General features: G+C 39.6%; 1 protein-coding gene across 1 annotated transcript in view; it reads left to right on the forward strand.

Annotated features, from left to right (window-relative positions):
• The window catches only part of KITLG (KIT ligand), a 54,852-nt gene that overhangs the window by 3,158 nt on the left and 29,287 nt on the right, over positions 1 to 22,407 (forward strand). Inside the window, exon 3 of the mRNA XM_009648047.1 lies at positions 20,158 to 20,331. Coding sequence (XP_009646342.1) covers positions 20,158 to 20,331 — 174 coding nt within the window. The remainder of the gene's footprint in view (positions 1 to 20,157; positions 20,332 to 22,407) is intronic.

Below are 22,407 nucleotides of genomic sequence, written 5' to 3' on the forward strand. Positions count from 1 at the left end.
GGATGGCCGCCGGCATGCCGGCCCTCGCCCTCCCTCACCCCGCCGTCAGGAGCCGCTCCCTGCCGTTGTGGGTGTCCCTGCCCTCATTCCTCCAAGTTCTGTAGGGATTGCAGCCGCGGGGCTGTGCGGTTTTTAAAAGGCAAGGATGGGGACAGACACGAGTGGAAAAATCATCTTGTAACACGCAGCAGCTCAGAGAAACTCAGAGGAGAAAAAGTTTACACCTTGACTTTGCAAGGTGCCGGTACCCTCCATCCCGGCTGACCTCAGTGGGAGCCGGGGCTACTCGGTGCCGAGACGGAGCTCTTGAGGGAGAACAATGCACAGACACGCACGCCGCTGGTCCTGTGCGGGGGGCTTTTGCCTTCCCCTCCGCTTCTTGGGTAGAAGCGCGATACTTTCTCCCTTCCGTTACTTCTTGGCAACTGCTGGGTCGCCCACGCACCAGTAGCCTGGCGACACTTCAGCATACGGTCGTTGGAAAAGACATAAAATATATTTTTAAGAACGAGGAAAGGACCTTACTGGAGGCTTTGGGGCAGTTGACTAGTTTTTCAAGAGGTGACAGGAATTAGAAATACTCACTTTCTGAAATATTTAAATCACAGCTGGCCAAAGCAGTGGAGAATGTACCCGTGTTTAAAGAGTTATACCTTGGAGCCTTAATTTGTGGGATGCCGAAGAACAGTGAGGTATTGTTGTAAAGGATCAGTTCTGAATTGTAACAGCCTGTATCCATTGCCGTTACTCCCTTCAAATGACTGAAGGTGCCTTGCCCCTCAAAGCTGTTGGTTCAGACCTTATTTACAAACTTGGTCAAATATGCAGAACAGATTAGTAGTTGGGAAGGGTCTCTTAAAGAGTAAGAAGCCGTATTTACGTGTGCTTCGAGATATGCATTCATTTAATATCGGAGAGGATAGCAATAAAGTCACAAGACGTTACCCTAGCCCACGGAAGCGTGCATGTAGGGCTGTTTCTTCAGAGAAGGAAAAAAACTGTTCGGCAAACAAAAGAGGATTTATGAGTGCAAGCGGTCAAGCATTTTATTTCATACAAACTGTAAACTTCTAAAGCCACAGAGTACTTTTGCAAATTCAGAGCAAAGCAGGAATAATCCTTCTGTCCCAATGAACTGGGAAAGACAGGCAGTCTTGGCATTCAGGACCATATGGCTTGACTCAGGGGCTCACGAGCTGTAGCCTGGGGAACAGCTTCTTGTCGTGGTGGCGAAGCATCTGTCAGCCTTCAAGCAGTTATGCTTCCTGCTTTTTGGAGACAGTGACAGACTCCTAGCTCTCCAAAGGATTTTTTTCCTTCATTTTAAGGATTAGCAAACAAACGTGATACCAAACCATTAATCATTCCGAGGGGATCGGCGCAGGAGATACTTTGAGAAAGACTTTCCGCTAAAACCATGTGGACCCCTGTGCAAAGAGAGAGCAAGTGAAGTGGATACAAGAAGGAGGACTTAAGCACACTGGGGCCTTTGGCACATGAAAGTAAACTTTAATCTTTACGCTCTCCGGTGGCTACTTTTGCCACTGTCTAGCGTGGTAACTGGTGTAGAGAAAAGAGTTGGGATTGGGGAGCCGGGAAAGAAGTTATCATTTCTTATAATAACATATCCTGCAATAGACATAGCACAGAAAGTGAGAACCACTACGTCGCCGAGCCTTGAAAGCACTTAGTAATACCTGGATAGCGCTTAAAATAAATCAGGGATTTTGATGCTTGAAGTAATGTTACACAGGGATAATATATAACTAGTGCAGCTGAAGGAGTAGCTGAGTCATACGTCCGTGCAACAAAAGTGCTGGAAGAGTCGTGCCAAATGCTAGACTAGAAGTGAGCAGGTTGGTCAGTTTATTTAAGTCTGTCTTAGTCCAAGAAACCACAGGAACTGCAGAAGCATGTTCCCCAGCAGCGTCAGTCCTAGAAGCATTGTTTCTGGAACTATACTGTTTGATAAATATATAATGTACCAACACCTCCTGGATATTTTTTTTTTAAAGTAATAATGCCTTTGAAAATGTGATTAAATGTTTTAGGGTCCAGTCATACAAATCATTGTTCAGTGGGACTCTTTCCGTGAATTAAGCTTATTGAAGGATTTCTTGTATGAGAGGCTTTATACACTTAGTAAGTAAAACTATTATCAGAAGTGAGTTTATGTCATGTTGCATGCTACTATTACAACAAATAAAATGCCACTGATGTCTGGACAGCCGTTTACATTTTGAATAAAGCAGGATGTGTGGTGCTGGTGTGATACAATCCTGCAAAAACACGTAGCAGACTTCTGATTTGCTTGCTCTTTGCTTGATTTGACGACAAACTAAAAAAGATTAAGTTACTAAGAAACACGCTGCAAGGCGGGGTCACCCATGGGGCTAGCTCAGGAGGCTGCTGATGTTCAGGCATCGCAGATACTTGGTTCAGGCACTTGATTTTCAGCAGTGGGTTACATGCACAACCTCTTAGAAACCTCAGTATTAGAAGGGTCTTAGATTGGAGCTCGGCTTTGTACCTCTGAATGTGTGCATTATTGCTGGCCGTTGCCACCTTCTTAGGTTGTCCTATCTGTAGCATGTTTGTGTCACTGAAGTGGAAGCCTCTGTAGAAATTATTATGGAATGGTACCTGGAAAAAGAATTAGTACAGGAATTGCCTGCTCCGGTCTCGTATCAGCAGGCTAAATCAGAAACGCAGAGCAGATATCTGATACCTTGGTGCGAGCTTGCAGAGTCATGATTTTAGGGGAAGCGGTGAGCTCTAATCTGCAATCTTTCCTGCTCATTCTGCAAAAAAATGGACACTAGGCACTGGAAGACATTTGGAGCTCATGATAGGTATAGATCTGCTGCTCATCAGATAGAAAAAAAAAAAAGAACTTGCTGGAGCCAGAAAGCTCAGCTTAGGCGAGGCTGGTTTGCAAGTACTGCAGCTGGAAAGAACGTCCTGGAATAAAGTGTCGTATGGAGAATAACCAGCAGATGACCTGGAAGGCTCTAGGGTGGGGAAGCATTTTGTTAGGCGTGTTTAGTGATCTTTTTTTTTTTTCTTCCCCCTCCCCTTCGCCTGCTTGTATCGTGCGCCTGTAAGTTTTTATCTCCATGAAATATGCAGCACTTGGCTTTGTAGTTTAAACTGAGGCTGCTAACCCAGTCTGCTTCTGACCCAGTTCTGCAGTCCCACTGAAATCTAGTTTCTCCTTTTGTGCACTGCATGTCAGTCGTTCAGGTACGGTTCTGCAAGCTGACAGCGCCATTCTCCATGTTTTGTTATGTGACTTAATGGTATGCTGGCTCATGTAATCGCCATATTGTACGAAAGTTAAGAGTTGGCAAGATGCAGCCCTTGGCTTCGGGTGGGCAATGCTCAGTATGCAGTATGTAAACACAACACCCATTTATTTGAAGTAAGGCAGGAAAAATCTCCCTATGCATTTCCATTTGAGTGGTGTGGGAGCTGACAGATGAAAATGAAAGTGTTTGTTCTCACCCTGGTCTTTGGAATGCCAAACCTGAGGGTAGTCAACCTTTTAAACACGCTGCAAATCCACTTGGTTTTTGTTTTTTCTCCCTTGGTGTGGTGTGGAAAAAGGAGATGGACGGATGTAAGGTGAGTGGAGAGGGGTAGCACTCCTCTTTATTTTTGTTGATTGGCCCATGTTTACTTTGAATACTGAGTCATATGTAAACGTGCAAAACCGACATTTGCCAATATTAGCCATGCTGAAATAACTGACTGTGGGGAGCACGTAAAATACAGAATTCTTTGCTGGGTAGTTTTAGTTATTGACAAAAGTAAATAGTATCAGACATTTATTAGTATGAGAATGAAACTTGGAAATACGTTACAGTTACCCACAGAGAAAATAAAACAAGTGTTAAGTATTTTATTTATTATGCATGCTACCAGCTTTAAACATCTGAGGTCAATAAAAGTAAATACACTAATAAAGATATTATTTCTACTGTAGGACTAAATAAAAGGTGGTTTAGGAGTTCAGATTAATGAACACGCTGCATCATGATAACACAGGAAATAAATTTGCCTCTAATTTCCTCTTGTTATCTAATAACCACTGGGTGAATGACTGGTTGTTGTTTCTGTTTAAACAATGTTTGAATTATACAAGGTGGATGGATGCGATAAGCATTTAAAATCTGATCAGCAATTATACATCTTGTTGCTGCGCAGAGCAGATGTAAGTTTAGGTGCAAGGTGAAAATAGCATCAGGTCAAAGATGTCACTGTAGGTGACTGCTGAAGAAGACCCTTGTGGTACTCACTGCTTTGGAGCACACTGCTTTGCAAACTGGGTAAGTCCCGAGCCTCCAGCTATTCCGTCACCACTTGAACCAATGTTAGAAGTGAGATCAGGTGGTGCATGCTGCTGGGGGGTGAGTGCACGCTCCCCCCTGCGGGGCCAATAGTGCTCGTTGGCAGTGGTCAGGGCTCCTGGAAGGCGCGCTCAAGCAGGTCTGCTGTAGACCCACCTTTCAGACCCCCGCTAGCCCCAAACCTTCACTGCTGTTGAAGAGTACTTGTAAGCATGCATTTGGTTATTTTTCTTTTTCTTCGTTTTTGCTGCAAAACCTGCTGAATGGAGAAGATCAGTTTCAGGAATGACCCTTAAGGTCATATTTAGCCTCAAGAGCTAACTCTTCTCCCATCTGTGGTTTGGTGGCTGTTTGTAACAGCCATTTGCATGGTATTTCTTAATGTTTCAGTGAAGAGTTTCTAGGAGTCAGGCTGGGTATCTTGGTACTCCTCCGCCTTCTCTGGCTCCTCAGTGATTTTGGGCAGCAGAGATGGGAAGCCAGAGAGGGGCGTATGCTGGCAGCCTTGGGGCTGGGACAGATGTGGGTTGCACGCTTTGGCTCAGACTGATGTTCTGCAAAGCCTGCAGGTTTAGGCTGGGCTCTCACAAGAGGATGAGTGTATTGTTTACAGAGATTACCTCCGGGTCTGCAAACAACCTTGATTCAATCCAGACAGAAAAAGGCTAATCTAAAAGAATTTACCTGAGCATGTTCACTGGAGAGAGAGACACACAGGTTCACATCTTTTCTTGCATAGGAACTTAGGTCTCCAAGAAGGGTCTAACCATCCAGTTTGTCTTGTTGAAGCTGTTCTACTTTGTATAAATAATTATGCATTGTGCCAGAGGGGAAAAAAAAAATAATAAAAAAAAATGTTCAGACTCTGAAACTGAAGTGTAACTTCAGTGTTGCTCCAAAGCTGAACCGGGTCTATGCAGATTAAGATTTGAACACCCCTGAGTTAAGTCATACTTTAAGGCCAGATTAACTGAGCTGATAAATTTATTTGTTCAATCTTGAGGGTGGTTGACACATGAACTAGGAATGTAGTGGGGACTGTACTTAAGGCCACAAATCCAGATTCATGGATCGCAAATCATGCCAACCTCTGAACCTATTCAGAAAGACTTAGGCTTCTGCAAATCAGGGTCTGAAAACATCAGTCTGCCAGTTCTATCTGTTTGTGTAGCTTGGTATTGCCAAGCATGGCCATCCCATGTGACTGAACCTGGCTTCTACACAATCACATTAACTGTCTCACTGGCAATAAACCCTCATCCAGTGTCTTATTCAGCTGGTCTTCTGCCTTTCATTTGTTCTGCTGCCATTGGCTCCAGGGGCATCAGTTCACTGGCAGTTAAGGCCAAGGAGAAGTGTAGTCCAGTTCGCTCTACCACCTCGTCTTTAGAAGTACCTGAAGAAGTTTTTAGAAGCACTCTGAATATAGCTATAGGAATACGTTATGTATAGGCAGCCTATGCAGTATGATAGCACCTACATTCTGCATTTGCTTTGGCTGGAATCTCTCTACTTGATGTTGGCAAGATCATTAACCCCAGCTGGCAATTAAGCGCCGCCACACAGCCACTCGCTCACTCACCCCCTGGTGGGATGGGGGAGGGAATTGGAAGGGTAAAAGTGAGAAAACTTGTAGGTTGAGATGAAGGCAATTTAATAGGTAAAGCAAAAGCTGTGCACGCAAGCAAAGCAAAGCAAGGAATTCATTCCCTTATTCCAGTCGGCAGGCAGGTGTTCAGTCATCCCCAGGACAGCAGGGCTCCATTACGCATAATGGTGACTTGGGAAGACAAACGCCATCACTCCCAGCATCCCCCCCTTCCTCCTTCTTCCCCCAGCTCTATATGCTGAGCATGACATCATACAGTGTTGTATACCCCTTTGGTCAGTTGGGGTCAGCTGTCCCGGCTGTGCCCCCTCCCAGCTTCTCATGCCCCCCCAGCCTGCTCGCTGGTGGGGTGGGGTGAGAGGCAGGGAAGGGCTTGGCTCTGTGTGAGCACCGCTCAGCAGGGACGGAGACTCCACAACCTCCCTGGGCAGCCTGTTCCAGTGCTCTGTCACCCTCGAAGTAAAGAAGTTTTTCCTCATATTCAACTGAAACCTCTTATGTTTCAGTTTGCACCCATTGCCCCTAGTCCTGTCGCAGGACACCACTGCAAACAGACTGCTTCCATCCTCATGACTTCCGCCCTTAAGATATTTGTATGTGTTGATAAGGTCCCCTCTCAGTCTTCTCTTCTTCAGGCTGAACAAGCCCAACTCTCTCAGCCTTTCCTCGTAGGGGAGGTGCTCCAGACCCTTTATCATCCTAGTTGCCCTCCTCTGGACTCTTTCTAGGAGTTCCTCATCTTTCTTGAACTGAGGAGCCCAGAACTGGACACAGTACTCCAGGTGGGGTCTCACCAGAGCAGAGTAGAGGGGGAGGAGAACCTCCCTCGACCTGCTGGCCACACTCCTCTTAATACACCCCAGGATACCATTGGCCTTCTTGGCAACAAGGGCACGTTGCTTTATCCCAGTCAAAACCAGCAGAGACAGTGTCCACATACATACCGAGGAACAGACAGTGTGCCAAACCAGCTGTGCATATGCAGTATTCTTTATTTGGATGCCAACCTGTTTGTGTAGAAACTTGCATGCAATGAAGGTCCTAAGTGTGGTGTGCAAGCCTTCTGCCTGAGACATTTGAAAATCTGTGGGCACAGCTGAGCCTGGGAATGTCCAGTTTCAGCCTAGAGTAACTGGTGTGCAGAAGTACCTGCTTACAGTGTGTATTTCCTTTACAGTGTGTCAATTCGCACCATGCTTTATCATGAATGGCGTAAGGCAGATGAAAGTAGAATAGAATCTCTTCAGAATAAAGGTTTATCTGAGTCCTGTACAGGATAATCTTAAACCCTTCTTGTCAACTGGTTCTATAGCTTTTTCTTTGTGAGTATTTATCTTTTATTGTGAAACTCAGTTCAATGACAGGTAAAGTTAATTCCTCATTTTTTGAGAAAGGACTTAATAATGCTCAATTATGTTTTTGAAAGCAGTTTTATTATGGTATGTGACAGGTATATACGTTTTATTTTAATTTGAAAGTAGAAGGAAAAAAAATTTCCCTGCTACCTTGTGCCTTCTTGGTAGCAGCAGACCAATATATGTCTTCTATTTATGTTTGCAGTATGACACATCATTGCTGGATGGATTCTTCAGTCTGTTTAGTAACACGTGACCTCTAATTACTTGGGAAAATAGTTATTCTGGCAATATAAGTCAGGCCGTAAATCTAAGTTGTGCATGTTCTGACAATCTATTTCTGTTTAGAACAGAAAATGAACTCTGCAAATCGTACAGCGACTCTTTTTGTAAGAGCTGCTCCTGGACTTAATGATGAATTTAATGACATCTACAGCACATACTGAAAGCTTGGAGTAATACACTGATGTACAAGGTTCATTATTTTAAAGTGTGATTTAGGACAGTGCCTGTAAATGTGGTTTCATGTTAATCCAAAAAATTCCTCTCTGTTTATGGAAATTTCATAACTTTAATGGAGTTATGAAAAATGGGAGTAGGATATCAAGGTGCTGACTTTTGTAGTCTAATCGAAGTAATGAACTGAAGTAAGGCAGTAAGGAGTCAGACATGATACATTTAAATTAATAATAAGCTGCATATATGCAAAATAATTCACTAAATGAAAATAAGTGCTTAGAAATTCAGGGAGGTTGAAATTTAAACATGCTAATGGTTTATTGTAAAGAAATCCTAAGTACTCTCTAATTTTCAGCCTCCATTTGCTAGTTATTTAAGTGAACTAAGCAAAAGTTGTCTTTTGCATTAAATGGCAAGCAGACAATATTACACATTATGTCTTTAAACTGATATAGATCTGAATGTCAGTTCTTCTTGAGATTTGTTTTTCTTTTACTACTTTGAAGCATGCAGGAATAGGAACATTAGTCAGCCAAATGAATTAAGGAAGCTTGTATAACACTGCTTGGCACCCTCTTTCGTTTGGATTAAAAAATATGTTCCTGAATAAACAGAGCTTTTTGGTGGTTATTTTAAAAAGGAGGGGAAAAATATATCTCCAATATTCGGAATTGCTGTCTTTTTCAAATTACTGTGGTTCTGCAATGTGTCGATTGCATTTCTATTCAAACAGCAACAACTATCAATGCTGCATTTGACACCAGTTTAAATGGTTCTGATAGGTGTTGCATTCTTTATTTTCAAGGAAATATGAACCGTATTTATAAACTGTAAGTTTAAATACTGTCACTGAAGCCGCTTTGATCTTCTGTATTATAATCCCTGGCAAAAATGTGCCCTAGATTTGCCATGCATTCTCTAAATCCACATCCTTTAAAAATTCTGGCCATAGTCATAGTCTGTTCCAAATTGTTTTGATAAATTTCTTCAGTATTTGTTCCTTTAATAGTGTAAAGCTGGGCAGTGAAAACCCCCTTTTCAGCTACAAAATCCAGTGAAAATCTTGCTATTTTTAAAAATTAGACTCCATTCCCAAGCAGGGTGGTGGTCATAATCCTCCATCAATTTTCTTCTGCCATGGATGCAGGAAGATTTTGTTCCCTCCCGTGACTGTGACCAAAATTTCTGGATTTTTTTGTTTTTTTTTTTATATCATCACATCTCAAGCCCATATCTAAAAATTACTGTTCATCCTTCAGGTTTCCCTCTCCTCTCCCTATTCAGACAGAAAACTAACAATGCTACTCTCATTTTTTTTGTGCACCTTTCCTGGCCTTTGCTGTATTTAAGTTGGCATCCTCAGCTCTGACAACAAAACTTAGCATTTCTGGCATCCAGAATACTGAAGGTGTCTCTCTCACCATCCTATTTCCTTCCATGCAATCTCAGCTTCATCTCTGTTGAATGTTTTCTACATTTTTTGTAGTATTCTGTCCAGTGGCCACTTTTATTTCCCACAGTCTTTTTGAGGCCCACTTCAAACATTAACCCTGTGAATAATCTGGTTTTACTGTATTTTGTCTTGTCTGTAAAAGGTAAGCATCTCAGGATTAGAATGAATCCACTGTTCCATGGAATATGTCGTTTATTTATATGATGACGCTTGTAAGCTATTAATACAGTTATGAAGAGCCCTCTGAAATATTGGTCTGCCTTTCTAGAAGTGAATGAATCTGGAAATGAATACCTTTTCCTTCAAAATTACCTTCAGTAATTTTCTTAATATATTAAGAAAATCCTTGAGTTTTTGGGGGGTTTTCTTGTTTTGAAGAGTCAGATACTTATTGAGACCAAAGAAAATCCTTTTAGAGGTAATTGTTATTGCTTTCTCCTGTATCTCTCAGCTTTGTTACCTAATCATATCTAACTCGGTGTTTTCATTTGGCCTTTAAAAAATTCTGGCCTAAATCCACTGGAGTGAATTTCCTATCTTTCTTCCCTTTCTCCTCAGCACATTTTAAAAAAGTCTCTTCTCGCACACAGGTTTTAAGGATCAACTAGACATTTGCCAGTAATAATCAGATTGTCTATAGTAGTTTTGGTCATTCCACATTGTAACAGAATGTTGTTTACATTTACAAATGGTCTGAGACATATGTGAAGTTAATCTGATTTTAGCCTACTGGTTTATTTCTATTGAAACAAGTCCCTCTTGTTTTGCATCCAAGAACATTATTTCAGTTACTGTTGAATTTGTACCTGTTTAAAGTGCTAATTGTCAAACTATGATGTGCTTTTTGGCTTTATTCACTATGAGAGATTCTTCTTAACATACACACTCCATTACTTATTTCAGAGCAAGTGGCTCACTTCCCACAAAACTGGGAAGAATTTTTTTTTCCTTTACAAGTTGATAAGTATCTCTTAAGTAACTTGCTAAGAAACTGCATTGCTTATGAAAATGCCTGACATCGTACTGGAATTTTAGAGTGTAGACATTGAAAAGTATATACCCTGAGGAGATTTGCACTAATCTTCTCAATGATTGGATGTATTTTCTGTGAGATTAATTGTGGAAGCCAAAGAAATTTCATGATAGGCCAGGCAACTTAATGTGTCCTCTTTAAGAATAGTAATCCTAGGAAACTTGTGAGAACTAGGTGTATAAATCATCTAAGAAATCATATTCTATTCTGTCAATATTTGCATTAGTTTCTCTATCAGCACATCTGTAAAAAAGATGCTGTTGAACATGTATCAGAAGAATAGCCTCACTACTGACAACTATGGTTCTTTCTACTTCATGTGACCAAACATAAAGCTTTATAGGAAGTAAACACACCACACAGAATTTACAACTGCATTTTTTGTAAGTAAAACCTGTGAAAATCATCAGTAAAAATTAAGGTTAAATAGCTGTTTTTCCAAAGGGTTGCATTCTGTTGCATTGTTGCAAATGTTGTGAGGATACCTAATATTTCTTATCATTTATTTACTGAATTCAAGGTATTGTATCACTGGTGTCTTTAGAATCGTATTTTGTAAGCATCTGCATTTAATAGGCATTTGTATTTCTCCAAAATTGTACAGAATAGGAAGCTTTTTTCTCAGCTTATTTTTCTTCCAGTTGTATCTGCATCTCCAGAGTCCTACCCAGCCACAAACTGACTGAGTCAACTACTTCTTTCAGTCTGTTTACCTCACAATTTCTGCAATTTTTAAGGAAAGCTGCAAGTCGAGCTTCAGGTTTAAGTTTAGACATTTACAGTTCTCTCTAGTTAGCATAACTCAAGCAAAAACATTGAGGCAGTATGTGAATGACTTTCATATTAATTCTGTGGTCACTCTTGTGTGACAATGAAGTTAGCTGGGATACATCCTGTGACCCTTTCCTCTGAGCTGAGAGCACTTGCACATTAATATGTATCAGGGAAATGTGCCTCTTCTTCCTGGAAATGTAGGGGAATTGTGGGGAAACACTGAAGTACTAGAAACACTTTGATGGAGTTTGTAGTCGTTAGCCTTTACAAGTCCCAATCAGAACCAAAACCAAACAAAAAAATCAAAACATAAAACCTAAACCCACCCACAAACCACCAGGGTGTTAGAATTACAGTTTTTGTTGGCAGGTCTAAAGTTCAGGGCAGGATATAAATTATAACTCAGGTTAATTTTACAGTAAAGTCAAGATGTTCATAACTTGGTAAAAATAGGTGATCATGGTGTTGCCTTCATTTTCTTAAATATATAGGAACTCTTAACACATTAACTCTTAATTCTTGTCTTTGGAGTTAATGAATATGTCCAGAGTTTTCCTAACAGCTTGCCTCTATTGTGTTGTCAGCAGAACTTGCTGTATTTAAGTCAGTCAGTAGAAGGAAGGCGGGAACTCTATATTAATAGAGTTTAATGAAAGGAATAGAAAACCCCAGCTACTGTGAAAGAAATGCTTTCAATGTACTAAAATCCCTTGTGTTTCAAAATGAGTGAATAAACAGAAAGCATTGAAATGACTTATTTAGATTAAAAAAAAAAAAAAAATCTCAGAAGAAAACTAAGTAGCCCCAGGTTGAGAAAAAAATTATTTAGGGACAGAAAGTAAAGTGTAGGAATAAGTCATTAATTTGTAACATGGCAAAAACCTAAGAGGTAATGTTCTCTAATTGTCAACAACCTCATATAGTTCAGTCTGGTAAGAAGGTTCCCAGATTGATGACAACATTTGCAAGCTACGTAAATTACTCAGGTTAATTGAAATTAAAAGAGATTCTGAGGAACTTTATAACGGTTTAGAGAAGATAGGAGAACAGATGGCATGATGGCAAGTGGAGTTTGTGGTGTTCAAGAGCAAGGGGGATGCATTTTGGAAAGAATGTTTTGAACTAATTGTAACTACGTTAATAACAGCAGTTTTCATTAGTTATAAAAACTACTTACAAGCTTTTTTAATGTCCTTGTAGCAATAGTTTGTCAGGAAAAAGGGATGAAAACCTGTAGTAGAACAAATCAACCAACATACTGGGATGCAGTAGGAGCAGAAAGAGAAATGTAAAAACCGTAATGCTTTTATGATGGTGATAGTCAGACACCTTGAAAAAAGTCCTGGTTGCCCCATCAGGAAAAAAGAATATAACAGAAATAGTGGTCCTAAAATAGGCAAAAGCATTATATGGAAACAGTGTGCAAATGAAGGGGGACTGAAAGCTGAGGGCAAGAAACTACTGAGTTATGCAAGTAGTAGTAAAGAGAATGATTGCTTGACATTACTGATCTTTTCTTGGTACAAGAGCAAAGAAATGCTTAACACAATTGAAAGTCAGGAGATGCTATAAAACAGGCAATGCTACCCTCACACACAATTACCAGTCTGGAAAGCTTTTTGACACTAGGTATAATATGGTTTGAAATGCAGCTTGATAAATGTCCGAGTGAGCCCAAGAGGTCACTTCCACCAAAAGCGGTAATTCCTAGTCTTCTCATCCTTGCACATCTCTTCTCCTCCTCCACTCATTCCTCAGGGATTAGTTTTCTGTCTCTGAGCTGAATTGGCTAGTCACTGTCTGTGAATTTACTGACTTGTGGAGGGGTCGGATGAATGTCAGAGGGCAGGAAGCTGCAGAGGAGGAGATGCTGAGAGCCCTCTCTCAGCAGCAGGAAGCTGTTAGATTGCTTCACACCATCTCATTAACCTCAACTGAAGAAAAAAAGGATTATACACTTAAGTAGGTAAATAGCCATGGTTACTTTAGCTTACACTCAGAGAAGGTTGCTTGTCTTCTAATTCATGCAATTAAGAAGAAATTTTCAAATAGGCAATATATTCTGTAAGTGTGAATGATCAGGTTTCTTCAGTTTTCTGTGGCTACCAGGCTGATCGTGTACCAATCTGACACTTCTTATTTTCCAAATCTTCATTGCCTTAATTGCACAAGTCAGATTCGGCCTAATTATAAACTCAGTTTTGTATACAACCATCTGCCAAAATTACCATCTGTAACAACTCAGCCTTTAGTTTTGAGAAAAGGAAAACCCTTTGAAATATATTGTAGCTGAACTCCAATTACATGTGAAAGTAATGACAGCTGAGACATTTATACCGAAAGATCTTGCTTTTAGCACGTGAGTATGAATGGCTAGAACTCATAATTTTAGGCGATGCTGACATGTTGCATAGCTCTAGCCATTGAAAGACAGTGGAGTTTCTGTGGGCCATCCCTGAAAGATACTCCTGCCCAGTACTTTGGTATCAGCAGGGAAAGGCACTTAAAAGTGTGTCCTCCCTTTTAGGGGTGCATAGGAATTCAAAATGTACTTTAGTTTCCGATGCAGTAATGCAGTCACTGGCTTTTTACGTTATAGGAAGCATTTTGGTCATTCCCAAGCCATCCCATTTTTTGCCATCTTCAATTTACATTGTCCTGGAACAACCTTATATATTGCTTCAAATTCCTAAAATGGCCATTCTGGCAATTTGCTTTAAAAAAAAAAAAATAGAATGCATACATCTCATGAAAATCATTCCAGAAAGACTTTTAAAATCGACAATGGCACGATGCATTTTAGTAAATTGTGAAAAATGAATTGATGTTCATTTTCTGTGGTAAAAAGATGTGCAGTTGGAAGAATAATCACTTAGGTATTTTTGACATATGGAAATGTTTTCAACTTAGATAGAAAACTCAAAAAAATAGTTGATCTGTTCTTACTAATATACCAATGTAATTGCTTTAAGACAAGGCATAATGTATTTGTAATTCTAGCTTGTTGAGGTAAATGGCTTATTGCCTGCTTATGTTGTCTTGCAAGCATACTTAAATGTTTTGAAGATTAGTTTCTAATTTGATGTGTCAGTTACCTGGTTTGTCTGCAGTCCCACAAGCTGCAACTTCAAGGTATTTGAGATTAATCTCACCCATCAGTCTATCACTTCGGATAAATATTCTTTTCATAAAAGAATATAGATTTGTTTTTAATGTACTTATACTATAATAACAGTGTAAATGTAGGATTGTGTTATTCTTTCACCTATCACTACCTTAAAGCTAAATTGTTCACTTGGGTTTTGAGTATGTATAATAAAGCATCTGATTCAAATTACGTAGGAAACAAAATTCTGTCTAAGAGCTTAGAGCATTTTTTGTAAATAAAATTATTTACTGGGTATCTTTCATAAATAAATATGATAAAATTGAGTTCCCAATCAGGAACCCAAATCAGGATCTGGATAAAGTTGGGGGATTTTTTCCATTAAGCAAATGATTTAAGTCTTGTTTTGTTTTACTCTGTGTTTTTTGGAAACAGCTGAGCTAAATTTGCATGATTCTCACAAACATTTCTTGGTGCTCTACTAATACGTGCAGCTCAGCTTGTCAGGTACAGTGGTAAGAAGAAGTACAAAATCAAGGCCTACTGAAATCTTGAAAGTGACCGGTTTTAAATAGGTCTAGGAAGAACATAAACCTAGCAATGTTGCTTCTGAGGGGCTCATTGAAACTTCATTTGAGTATTGACAAATGTGCAGTCACAGTCATATGCTCCAAGTTTTTGAATGGTAAGGCTTAAATTTACGTATTTCCCAGGGCAATATCATGACAGAACTTCTGGTTAACTAACTACTGTGTCAAGAAACGCCATATAAATGGACACAGAACAATAGGCTTTTATTGTGACAAACAAGTTAAACATGCTCGAAGTCATCAGGGGTTTTCTTGCATCTCCTGATAAAGGAAGATGAAAATTTAGCACCAAAGCCAGGAGATGCAGGTTTTGTTTTTCACTTTTTTGTTGTTATTTTTTAGTATGCTGGCTTTTAAATGGCTTGCCTGTTGGTGCTTTTAATCTTTTCCCCTGAAAAATTCTCTTCCAGAAACCTCCTGCAGTTTTTTAAACGTTAACAATGTATTATTGTTAAAATGTCTGCAGTGTCTGTTTCTGGAGCTTCATTGCCTAACAACACATGTTTTGTTGGAAACAAAACATGGTGTGGAAAGGGTTATGTATTTGTTTTAAAACTCAAACTGTTTCTAACAAACTAGACAATGTTATGTTAAATCTTCCTCTGAATATTCACTTTTGGCACATACTAGGTCTTCTGTTGACTTAGCACAGGATTTTGCCCACAAGATGCATTGAATCTGTAAAGCCACGTTTCTCAATCATGGATGGTGTACAGGCACATTATTGATAGACATGATGTCCAATGTAGTAAATTTCTTGATGAAATGAAAAATAGTGAGAAGGAGCAGAAACTCAAGCTTCACTATGGAAGACCATGGCCTGGCCCCCTTTCTGCAGCCGAGTTGTGTAATGGCACTCTTTCATCCTACGGTAGAGCAGTGTATGAAGAATACTTTTCATCCCTGTTACATGCTCCAAGGTAACTATGTAGGTTTAGAATAGTACTTATAAAAGTACCTTTTGAATTCTGAAAGAATAACAGCTTTTATTACATATGTTCAAAATTTTTGGTGTCACTACTGATGATGGAAGGAAACCTAAAATATCCCTTAAGTGTTTCCCAAAAGATCCAAGATGTAAAGCAGCTGAAAAAGCAGAATGACCTTCTTTAATCAATGTTGTAGTTGGTATGGAAACTTTCGACCACAGGCTTGGCTAAATATCTGGTTGGTTGGGATTTTTTTTAATCTTTTTGAAATACAAAATCACTTTCCTCAGCAACATTTTACAGGAGAAAAATGCATGTTACGTGGTAATTAGAAAAGTTATCAGCTGAGGTTTTGGGGGATCTAAGTGAAAACCTCTCAGTTCTGGTGCATTGAGATTTCCTGTTCCAAGCCTTTTTAAATTGGTGCAGGTGCTACTGTCTGGAATATATCCAGAGAAGCCATCTTTTGTGTGCGTAAATGGGAAATACCTCTTGTGTCGGCTATTTATCAATGGGAGAAACTGCTCTGACTAATGAGGAGCTATCCCTTTTAAAAGTTGCATGACTTAGTGTTGATTTTAAGTTGTTCATTCCTCTTCACTTCAGAAGCAACCATCTGTCTGGATACTGCATCCATTGTAATGGCCGCAACAATGCTCAGTAAGAGGCAGGGTAACCCTCTATTTACGTTTGCTGGAGAGGAGAGCCTGTGCAACTAAGGTACTATAGAGACTAAATAAATACAATTTGTAATCTGAGAGGAGGTAAGAGAAAGAGAATGCTTTATTTATTTTCCATGAGGTTTTGGGTTTTATGTTGCTTCTGTGTCATGGAGCACTGGAAGTCAGATGGGCTTTTTAATTAGGTGTAACAAAGACTTGGATAGTAGGATTGATCTCCATAAATACATCAAGAGAACAAACCAGAAGGACAGGGTAATATACACAAGCAAATGAGCAGTGTTGCCATGAGAACACATTGATATAAACTGCTATCGGTACACTTAAACTGGACAATACAAGAAGGCTTTTAACCATCGGAACAGTGAAGATCTGGAGCAATTTCCCAAGATTCACCTTGCATACTGTGTTCAGTTTGGGGCCCCTAATTATAAGAAAGATATTGAGGTGCTGGAGTGTGTCCAAAGAAGAGCAAGGAAGCTGGTGAAGGGTCTAGAGAACAAGTCCTATAAGGAGCGGCTGAGGGAACTGAGGTTGTTTAGTCTGGAGAAAAGGAGGCTGAGGGGAGACCTTATCACTCTCTACAACTACCTGAAAGGACATATTATCAAGGTTGGTGTTGGTCTCTTCTCCCAAGTAGCAAGTGATAGGACAAGAGGAAACGGCTTCAAGTTGTGCCAGGGGAGGTTTAGATTGGACATTAGGAAAAATTTCTTCACAGAAAGGGTTGTCAAGCACTGGAATGGGCTTCACAGGAAAGTGGTTGAGTCCCCATTCCTCGAGGTATTTAAAAGACAGGTGGATGTGGTGCTTAGGGACAAGGTTTAGTGGTGGGATGGCAGTGTTAGGTTAACGGTCAGACTTGATCTTAAAGCTCTTCTCCAACCTAACTGATTCTATGATTATTCCTTCCACTCCTCTACTCTTTCTATTTGGTTTTATCCAGTCCCATTACAAATGTAAGCTGTCTGTGACATCAAAGGAGTGGGATATAACAGAACTGTTACCTGTCCCAGGTGTTACCTGAAGCCCACAGTGAGTTTGAAAACTGATACCTTCTGTTGAGTGGGGCAAATGAAGTCGGTCAAGAGATTTATGCTTCAGAAATACCAGTTCTTTGATTGCCTGTTGGGGAGGACTGCCTAGACCTATCCCTGTATGTTGGAATTCAGGTTAGTGATATCATTTGCCTTAGTAGCAGATGATGCCAGAGCTTTTCTGCATGGACTGCAGCCTGCCACATTTGCCTGATGTTGGTCATGAGATCTTCACAATTACAGAGGGACTGAGGAAAGCTGCTGGAGCTCAATCCCATGATCTTTATCATGACGCAAGCCATATCATTTATGCAACCTCTGTTTCTCACCTTATCCTGAGTGCTGAGATCCTGAGTACTCTTGTAGACCACCAATGTAGATAGCAGCTGTAAAAAGTCAGGAAATGAATAGTCTCACAATATAGAGTACAATACTGATGTGAAAAAATGTCATCCTTCAGCATAGTCAAAGCTTATACTGGGGTTGGCATATTAGAGAGATCCAGTGTTCTTTAATCACATCTGAGGGTGTAATTGTAAGGGTGTAATACAATTAAGGTAGGTAGATGAAACACACTTAATCTCAACTGTACTGGCATCTAGTTTCAGTCTGTGTTCAGCAGTTATCCTTTGGTAATGAGGTGTCTCATATCGAGCAGGTCAGAGAAATTAGTTCTGAATTTATATCCCTGTAAAGATACAGGGCCTATGAGCTATGCTATCGAAGAAATTCAGAAACAGAACAGTCTCTTTCTGAGGACATATCTTCGGTTTAAGACTAAGTTGACCAGTTTTTGATTTATATTTCAAAAATCATCCGCTGCTTATACAAGAAAGTATAAAAGGATTGAAAAGAAAAAAAAAATAGAAAAAAGAAAAAAATGCCTTAAAACCTTTTAATTTTGTATATGAATATTTTTTCCTGATGTTCTCTTTTCACAGGCTCAAGCATGAACCGAAAACTCTTCAGATTTGTAATACAGTTTACTTTCTAGCAAAGTTTATGTGCATGAAAGAATACACTTAACCTGTTTTACTTCATGCTACAAATGAAATACTAGGGAAGACAGACATTTTCATCATGTGCATGAGTTTCATTGTACACCAAGTATCAGAAGCTGATGTTTTTGCTGGGTTTGTTTTTTTTTTTTTTTTTAATTTTGACAGTGTAATAGGTCTCCCAACCCAAATTCCATGTACTTTGTAGCAGATAGTAAGAATTAAAGATCCAGTACAGAATTTCTGTAACAACTTATTCCATTTCCTTTAGTGGTGCTTGAAGGTCTAAGATGAGAAAGGGTGGCTCTGTATACATTATCATTATAATTCAAACGAATATTCCAGGTAGTGGATTTTTTTTTTGCACAAATTTGGCAAACAAGCAAGACATCTGAAATATAGATCTTTAAAAACAATCTTTAGTTAAGTATTTTACTTAAGAGAATGTCTTTTCATTCCCTGAGGAAGTCAGATGATCTACATCCAGATCATCTACATCCATACAGTGTGAGAACCTTGTCAAGAACCTTGTCAAGAACCTCCCTGCCAAGATAATCTTGTATTTTACTTTGCCTTCCCATTTCAATTACTTAAAAATGCCTTCGAATTTATGCTAGAAAACTCTTGTAGGTTCCCAGCAGGGGGTGGGAAAAAAAGACAACTTCCTCTTTGGAGTTTGTGGGAGGATTTGTTGAGTCAACGAAAGTCTAATCTTCTGCTTATTTCTATTTTGATTGTGTAGTTATTTTGGATTTCAGTGTCTCCATTAACAGAACAAGTAAATACTGGTCTTTATCAAAGTGGGATAGAAAAATGTAAGATTTCAGTACCAACCCTGGATGACTGTAATGGAACTTTACAAGGAGGGGAAAAAATTATCTCTTGCTAGTTCATATGTCCTAAAAAGACTGTACTAAGTGCAGGACCTCTGAAGGTCCTCATTGTCTCTGATTACATCTTAGCAGGAAGATTTTGTTCAGAATATATGGGGGTTTTTATTCTTAACCTTTCTTCCAATTGAAACAATTCTGTCCATGAAGCTCCTGGTTCTTGCAGAACTAGAATGCCACCTGATGGATGATTATCAGTAAATATTTATTTGGAGGCTGTTAACACAAGCTCCAGAGGCAACATCCATATATAATTACCTGTCTCTTGGTAACTTCACTTTCCAGTGTTTGGGAACTCAACAAACTGGCTGTCGTCCAGGACAAATTTACAATGTATGGAAACTGCCCAAATCTCTGGTTGTCAAGTGAGATTAAAGACAAAATTTATTATGGAACAGATAACACTTTTAAAGAGCCAAAGCCAACACTTTTAAGATGGCCAAAATTTTTACATTGGTATCCTTACAGGGATGGAAAATAAATACATTAATTTACACATTGAAAACACTTTTTTTTTTAGCTGTAATTAAAAAATACCTGGATTACATTGATTTCCACAACAAACTTCATACCAATTTACACTTCCTCTTGCTTATCATGTTCGTGTTGGTTCCAGCTGAAACACACAAACCAATCACAGCAGGAGTGTGGTTGCACCTTACTAAGTGTAACAGTAGTACATTGGCTGCAGCAGCCTGCTGCTTGTGCATCTGTCAGGGAGAGCTGGAAGGGGTAGAGGATGATAGCAATTCACCTGAGGTTGCATGAAATTAAGTTGGCATATAGTCTAAGCAGCTTCCTAGTTTTCCCAAGATCTGGATGGTGGGCAAGAATAGCGTGATTCCTCATTTTCTCAGCACAGTAAGACACAGTATCTTAAATTTGTCTGTCTCAGGAAAAAGATGTGCATAACTTGGCAAAACTAGAGAACGGCTTCTCCTTGCAGCTGGAGAAAAGTATTGAAGAAAAAGTAGTTCTGTATGGGCATTTAGCTGAAAAATCCTGCTCTTGTCAGTTGTCCCTAGGCATTCCAGAAGTCCCTCACGGGAAAGCAAGTGAGTGTGCAAAGGTGAGGGGGAAGAGGTTGGGTACATTATGGAAAGGCAAATACAGAATGTCGTGAAAAGATTAAACAGCTGTGAAAGCAGGTTGCCTGTTGAACTCATTTGAATGTAGGGGGCAATGGCACCTTTCCCTGCTTACATTTGTAACAGTAACTCATTAATTTCCTTCCCCTCTACCCCATGAAGTACCTTCATATTATGTATTTTAGGTATCATATGCAGAACTGGGCAGAAGAGTATTCTGCATTTTGTAAATAACTGAATATGTGTTCAAATATTTCATGTCTAAAGCACTCCAAAACTTACTCTGACAAAGAGTGGCCAGCATTTCTGTAGTCTGTGTTTAAATCAGAATCCAAATAAATCACTCTGATACTCTCTGATGAATTTGGTTTACTTTTATCATCATTCTCCCTACTACACGTCATTGTGAAAAAAAAAGAAGAATAGTATCAGTCACTAGAATAGTATGCATCTGCTTTCTGTAATAATAAACAAAGCATGTAGGGTGTGATCCAGAGATTTTTAGGCCCAGCAGTGTGACTCACTGAGCTGGAGATAGCCTCCATTTTGTTCAATGGACTGCCAAAAGGTTGTTCAAGAAAACTCGCATGTTGACTGGGGAGCTTCCCAGAAGTTAGGGTGCCCAGATGGAGTAACATGTGCGAGACGAGGATACACATAAACGTTCTGATGCCTGTGCTGTGAACATGTCTTTTTTTTTTTTTTTTTTTTTCCCACACTGTAAAATACGTTAAGTGGTCTGAAAAATAAGGGTCAGGAATACCAGCGTACCCCCATTTTGCCCCTTCTGGCTAGGAACCCATCATAGGTGGGAAAGTGCCTCCAGTGGTAGTTACAAAGTAGGTATCAGGGGAATATAGGTATCTCTGAGTTGGAATTGCCTTGGTTAGAGGAAATTTAACTCAGGTCTGTCAACTCGTTAGTGAGCACCCTTGTTGATAGGCTGTTATATTCGGTTAGACTGGTGCCAGTCTTTTGTAGGACAATGATGGGTGTACACTGGACTTAATGCTTCAGCTATGTGTTATTCGGGGATCATGCAGTGTTTCCTCCAACTACACTGAAGTGAAAGTCCAGGGTACCAGAGAGCATGTAGGGACCTTTCCAGTTCAAAATGTTTTTGCCAAAATACTTCACTGCTTCCAGAACTAGATGGTCATGGGTGGATGACTTTTTATCCACACCTAACTAACTCTTTGGGGCTTGAGCAATATTTAGCATTTAAGCAATATCTAGGCACAGCTATTTAGAGTACTAAAGTTAGCACTGCCATTTGTGTGGCGGAAGGTATCGCTGAATACCATGAAAATGGGTTACATTCTGTATAAATGCTCTTCTTTCGCTTCAAGGTTTTTTCCATGCTGACAGTAAATTTCGTAATTGGTTAAAGACAATTATTCCATGACTTTAATTATCTCTATCACAGCTAAATAACTAAATAGATTAGTAGACATATGAAATAATTGTTGTGCTTCCATGCTTCTAGACACTTTGTAGTTAAAAAAAAAAATAAAGGCAAGAAAGGTATTTTCATGCTATTTTCATTTTCTCTGAATCTCCTTACAAAAGGCTTTTTAAGGCTTAACTATGAACATTGAGTTAGCTCTCCTTGACTGACCAACCAATGTTGTCTATGGCAGAAGTTCACAAGCTATGCCTCTGCAAAGCAGTGTGCAAACACTGCCTGAGGAGCCAATATTGAGACATGTTCCTACCCCAGCATTAGCAGAAGTGAAAAATAAATTTGGGAAGCCTGGCCCAGAGTGAATATTGTTACACACTGACAGCTAGCCCTACTGCAGCCGTGACTTAGTTGTGGTTAATTGCATGAATTGCTCAAGAAACTGGGCAGAAAAATTCTGTGGCTAACATGATTTGAATGCAAGAAATTTTATAACGAAGAACCCATTTATCTGTATAGTTACTAACTCTCCCTGTGCTTAGTGGTTTTTTGTGTTTTATCGCCTTTTTTTTTTTTTTTTGATGATTTCTCCCTACTTATGATTAGAATTGTTGTCAGTACAAACTAGATATGTGGAAATGTCCAGACTTTCCAA

This window comes from Egretta garzetta, unplaced genomic scaffold, assembly GCF_000687185.1.
Source record: "Egretta garzetta isolate BGI_Z169 unplaced genomic scaffold, ASM68718v1 scaffold371, whole genome shotgun sequence".
NCBI lineage: Eukaryota > Metazoa > Chordata > Aves > Pelecaniformes > Ardeidae > Egretta > Egretta garzetta.